At 33.2% G+C, this 5,747-nt stretch overlaps 1 protein-coding gene across 1 annotated transcript; it reads right to left on the bottom strand.

Annotated features, from left to right (window-relative positions):
• Positions 1-3,624: 3,624 nt before the first annotated feature.
• LOC102586181 (cytochrome P450 CYP736A12-like) lies at positions 3,625-5,300 on the bottom strand. Its single transcript, XM_006354645.2, has 2 exons — positions 4,712-5,300; positions 3,625-4,402 (listed from the first exon to the last, which is right to left on the bottom strand). Exons 1-2 carry the CDS (start codon positions 5,243-5,245, stop codon positions 3,785-3,787), a joined length of 1,152 nt encoding a protein of 383 aa, XP_006354707.1. The 5' UTR covers positions 5,246-5,300; the 3' UTR covers positions 3,625-3,784.
• Positions 5,301-5,747: the final 447 nt, after the last annotated feature.

Below are 5,747 nucleotides of genomic sequence, written 5' to 3'. Positions count from 1 at the left end.
TTTATTTTAATTCCGTCATAGTTTTCATATGTTTTTGATCTATTGCGTATTCTTCCTTATTCATTTATAGATTGTGTTGAAGTTTATATTCTAAATTTTCTATTTGTATTTCAAGATAAAAAATAGTTTTTCTTTGTGCTGCTATAGATTTTTTACAAATTCCTGCGAATATGTTATTATTAAGTCTATTTTGCCTATGTTCTAATTCTTGTCTTTTCGCTATAATTATTTCAGTAAGTTTTTCTTTATATTTGTTATTCTCGCTATTCATTGTATCTTTAAATATTGAATATATTTATATTCTATTTTAGATATATTATCTATTAATTGATCTAATTTGTCGTTATTAGTTTTGTAATATTGAGTTGTTTATATTCCGGTTATAATTTGTTTAATTTTCTTCTTATTTGATGAGCAAAACAATGTATGCAATGTATCAGATAATGATATTTCTGAATTGAAATTTTATGACACTATTAAGCCCTCCTCCTCGCATGTTTTTAGCTCCATCATAATTTTATCTCCGTAATTGAAATTGACTAAAAAAATGATCTAAAAGCAAAGTATGGATTTTTTTTTCTTTCAATGAATTTGCAGATGTATATTTGATATGAACAAGATAAAAAAATCTCTTAATAAATTTATCTTTCTTGTTTGTATATACTTACGAAAACCATTGTTAGAACTCATAAGCATTCAAGCGAGCTCGATGATCATCTTGAATATTTTCCATTTTGCTTGTCAAATAAATTTCGAAAATATTGTTCTTGATCACTTAAATCTTGCAGTATCTTGAAACACAAATGTAATGATCCGGTCGGTCTACCCAGTTGAACATAGCTCTAATCCATTCCATTATCATGCTTTTATGTGTGAACTTACCGTTTTGCTCCTCCTGATATGGACCGCGAGTTGTTTTTGTTGAGCTTTGAAAATTGATTTCGAACTTTGAGTTTGAAAGGTTAATATTGTTAGAAAGAGGTGTTCGGTGTCTTTTGAAGTTTCGAGTTTCGGAATGAAATTTCATCGATTCCATCTGTCCTAAATTGTGGAATCTAATTAGTGAGAGTTGTCGGTTTCAAATTCAGAGCCTTTTTGAGGATTTGAGATCCTAAGTTAGAAATTGTTGAAAATTTAGCCTTTGGATTGACTTTGATTAACATTTGGGGTTCGGTTGCTCGGATTAGAATTTTGAGAGTTTTGTTAGATTTGGGGGATGATTTTAAGTCTAGGTGAGGTCTTGGTTGATTTTTGAGAGGTCCCAAACCTGTTTTTATTCTTTTTAGACAATGTATTAGTTTTCTGTGGTTTTCACGTATATCGGGTCAAGGAGTCCTCAGATTTGCGTTTCGACAATTCCATTGAGTTCGAAACATTGAGTATAATTGATTTGCATATGTGGTTCGTGTGTATGGGGTTCTGAACGAATCCTGAGGGTCCTTTCGATGCTTTGAGAGTTGGATGGTTTTTCTAGTGTTGGTGTGCTTCGTTTTCATGGATGGTGCTTCACAATCGTAATGTTCGCGAAAGAGATACCCTGGTCGCGAAAACGAAGGGCCTCGGTTAGGCATGGTTCGCTTAAGAGAACCATGGGTCGTGATCGCGATGTTTGCAAAATGAAGGTCCCCACTTTCAAGGGGTTCACATTTGGCGAACCCAAGGTCGCTTTTGCGACATCAGACAGTGGTTTTGATCTGCAAATTTTAGGTTTTGAGCCTTATTTTTCAATTGTGAGCTTGGTAAACCCTTGGATGCGATTTTTGAAAGGATTTCTTCTGCTAAATCATTTGGGTAAACTTTTGTCATCTTAAAACTTCATTTTCCTTTGATTATTTATGGATTTTAACATCAAAATTTTCGAAATTTATTGGCAAATGACAAGATTTTTCAAGAATTCAAGTTCTAAACTAAAATGGGGATTGTGAACTTATTTTGAGTCATTTTTCGAAATGATTTTCAGCAACGAGTTCCTAATTAAGGCCTTGAGTAACATTTTCTAGCGTTGATTTTTGAATTCAAACTTCATTTTTTGGAATTGGGTTGTTATTGACCAATTTTAAAAAGTATATAAGTTGTATATTGTTGTTGTTGGAAATTTATTATGAATACTTGATTGATATAGATTGTGTGGCTTTGGACATTGGTCGGAAGGGCAAGACTCAAGTCTAGGAGTGACTAGTTGATCGATTTAAGGTAAGTGGTCACCTAAACCTTGTAATATACTAGAATTCCAGTATTCCCTCCATTGTGTGTATGTTGAGAGTAATGAGAATGAGGTGAATGGTTAATTATCCACTTGATAAATCTTAATGAATAAAAAGGGGTTGAAATGAAAGGTTATGTCTTGATCATAATGCTTGCTATCAACTGTTTTAAAAGCTTTCTTTATAATGCATCTCTATTGTTGCTTTTATGTTGAACTGAGTTGAGTATTTTCGAGTTTGAGTACCTTTGAGCTGAGATGAGGTGAGTATGTTTCTTCATGTCCAGTTCAAGCTTATGTCATGTTTTAGATTTCCCCTTGCATGCTCGTACATTTCATGTACTGACGCCATTTGGTCTGCATATTTCATGATGCAGAAACAGGTAACTAGGGTCATCAACAGGCGCTTCGTTGATACCACTTGTAGTCCCAGAGTTGTTTGGTGTCCTCCTTGCTTTCAGAGGATCCCTCTTCTTTTTTTCCTGTTATTTCAGTTTGTTAGGATGATCTGGGGTCTTGTCCCGACACCCCTCATAGTATTAGGGGCTTCATAGATAGACAGTAGTAGTTCATGAGTCTTTTTCATTTCCATTGTTGATGTTTGAAACTCAAGTTGCCTTCTTTTGGCTAGTTGAATGTTCTTATACATTTCTGAGTCTATTATTTTGAGACATTGAGTTTAAAGGTTTTACTTTTAAAGTACTCTTATTGTTGAGTAAGTCTTCCGCTGAGTATTGAGCTAGACCAAGGGTTCGCTTGGGGCTAACAATGGTTCTCGAGTGCCGGCCACGTTTAGGGAGTAGGTTCGGGGCATGACAAAAATGGTTCCGGCTAATGAAATGATATGAAGTCGATAAGATCAAATGGTTCCGGCTAGTGATTTAAGCCGATGAGAAATGGTTCCGGTTAGTGAAACAAAACCAATGAGAAATCTTCCATGCACATTTACTTATTTTTTATTTTTATTTCATAAAAACATCTCTTGCTATATATATATATATATATATATAAAAGAGAAACACTATTATGTTTATGAAAAAATCGAACCAAATAGAATACAACCAAATCTACTAATATGAATTATATTTGATTTTGATTCGTTTTCATAATTAAAAAGCCAAATAAATTAAGTTGATTGTAATTTTAGCCAAAAACCGATCCAAATCAAGTCATGAACAGCTCATCACTTGATATAAGACTTTATCTCTGTGAGTTCCAATTTGTCTTTCTAAAACATCACCTATTACAGAAACATTAATCATATTTTACGTCTGATGTTTAGTATAAAAAGAGTTTATTAATAACAATTTTTTTAGCTAGATGTGTTTTAATATATTTAAGGAAATCATTATTGAACGACAATCATATCCCTTAGAAGAGGAAGAATACTGTCATTATTTTCTTAGCAAGAGATTATTGAATTTCAAAACTAAAATGAAACTAACAAGTTGTACAATATAATAATGTTTCCACACATACACTTACACTGAAAATACGAAAAATAGATACTTCATTTTACTCGATAAATAGGAATAGCCATTAGAGATAGTGTGACTATTTGACTTATTTTCACATGTGCATTTACTTATTATGCAATCGATAAATAGGAATAGCCATTAGAGATAGAGCTCTAGCTGTTACCAAACCAAATTTCTCAGTCATGTTAATATCACATGACATCATACCATTTGGAAACTCCCAATCGAAGGAGTGAACTAATTGAGCTACCACCAAACGAACAATGGTAAGTCCTAACTGTAAACCAGGACAACTTCTTCTGCCAGAACCAAATGGCAGAAGTTGAAAATTTTGTCCTCGAACATCAATAGTACTTTCAACAAACCTCTCTGGTATGAACTTTTCAGGCTCATGCCAAACATCTGGATCTCTTCCGATTGCCCAAACATTAACCAAAACTCGAGATCCTTTAGGTATGTGAAATCCATCAAGTGTGCAATCTTCAATTGACTCATGTGGAAGTAATAAGGGTGCAACTGGATGGAGCCTAAAGCCTTCTTTTATGACCATGTTTAAGTAATCTAGGTTTTCTAGGTCTTTTTCTTCTACAATCCCCTTTTGGCCAACTACATAATCCAACTCACTTTGAAGTTTCTTCATTACATTAGGATGTCTGAAAAGTTCTGATAAAATCCATTCAATTGATGTTGATGAAGTATCCATTGAAGCTACCAACAAGTCCTGTATATTGAAAAAAAAATATTTAGTGATTGTGAAAACTTTGTCACCAAAGATCAATATATTTAGATCTAAATCAAGTAGACACAACTATTGTAATTTCTTCAACCTAATTGGTGAAATATAGAAAAAATATTAAATCAAATACCAACAACATCAAAGTGATCTTGGTGTACATTTCGAAAAGATATGTTATTGTAACATTTACATTATGAACAAACATGCACGCTTCAATCCCAAGCTAGATAGATTTGGCTATATGAATTATAAAATAAACACTTTGGAGTCTCAAGAAGTTTGATATGACGTTACCAACAAAATAGCTTTGACATGTCTACGATCAAACTCGAATTCAGCTTCTCCAGATTGCATAATTTCCATCAATGTATCAACCATATCTGTACTAGTTTTCGACTGGTCACTCGAATATTGTCGAGCATGTTCATCAATAACATTCTCCAAAAATTCATCACAACTCTTAGCTATTTGTTTCATACGATGAATCGATCCCTGGAAATCAATAAAACGAAGAAAGGGAAATAATTCAGCAAGATTTGGCGTTGCTGCCATACGCGACGTCTCTTTGACCATATCTTTGAAATCCCCATCTACATTGTTATATTTCTTTCCAATTACCATAAGACAAGCCATGTTAGCGCTAAGAGATGCAAGTTTAGCGCTAAGATCAACCACATCGCGATTTGAAGCTGCTTTTTCGAGGAAATTCACAAGAATTTGAAGCTCTTGTTTCCTCATAGATTGAAATGAATTGATCTTGACATTGCTTAACAATTGTTGAGTGCATAATTTACGCATATGTCTCCAATAAGGTCCGTACTTTCCCATGATCAAATTTCTTTGTTTATAAAAAATGTAATAACATGCTGCATGGTATGGTCTACTAGCAAATATTTGGTCATGGTTTTTTAAGAATTGTTGGGCTGCATGAGGAGAGGAAGCAATAATAGTAGGAACAAGACCAAAATATATGGTCATTATTGGACCATATTTCTTGGCTATTTTATAAAGATCTTGGTGAAGATTTTCACCAAACATATGAAGATTTCCAAGAAGTGGAAGCCCTATTGGACCAGGAGGAAGTTTTTTTCTCTTCATGAATTCTTTCACAAGGAATATTATTGCAACTAATGCAAGAGCTACTAGCCAAATTGAAGTCATGATGGAGGAAATATTAATGAAAAAGAAAAATGATGGTAGTAAATAAGGGATGCTTAAGGACCATGCTAGTCTTAAAAATGTCAAATATATATAAGCAATTCATTTAAATCCACATTTTTCATTAAGGTATACTTTATTTCCAATATTGTTTAACTTTAATTCTCTAACT

Source organism: Solanum tuberosum, unplaced genomic scaffold (genome assembly GCF_000226075.1).
Source record: "Solanum tuberosum cultivar DM 1-3 516 R44 unplaced genomic scaffold, SolTub_3.0 scf00181, whole genome shotgun sequence".
In the NCBI taxonomy this organism is placed as follows: Eukaryota; Viridiplantae; Streptophyta; class Magnoliopsida; order Solanales; family Solanaceae; genus Solanum; species Solanum tuberosum.
The sequence above is the reverse complement of the archived record's forward strand: the minus strand, read 5'-3'. Positions and strand labels throughout refer to the sequence as shown.

Coding starts and splice junctions, on each gene's coding strand:
- LOC102586181 (XM_006354645.2), bottom strand. CDS start 5,245: ATGGGAAAGTACGGACCTTATTGGAGACATATGCGTAAATTATGCACT. Junction 4,403..4,711: donor ATGTCAAAGCTATTTTGTTG/GTAACGTCATAT, acceptor TTCAATATACAG/GACTTGTTGGTAGCTTCAAT.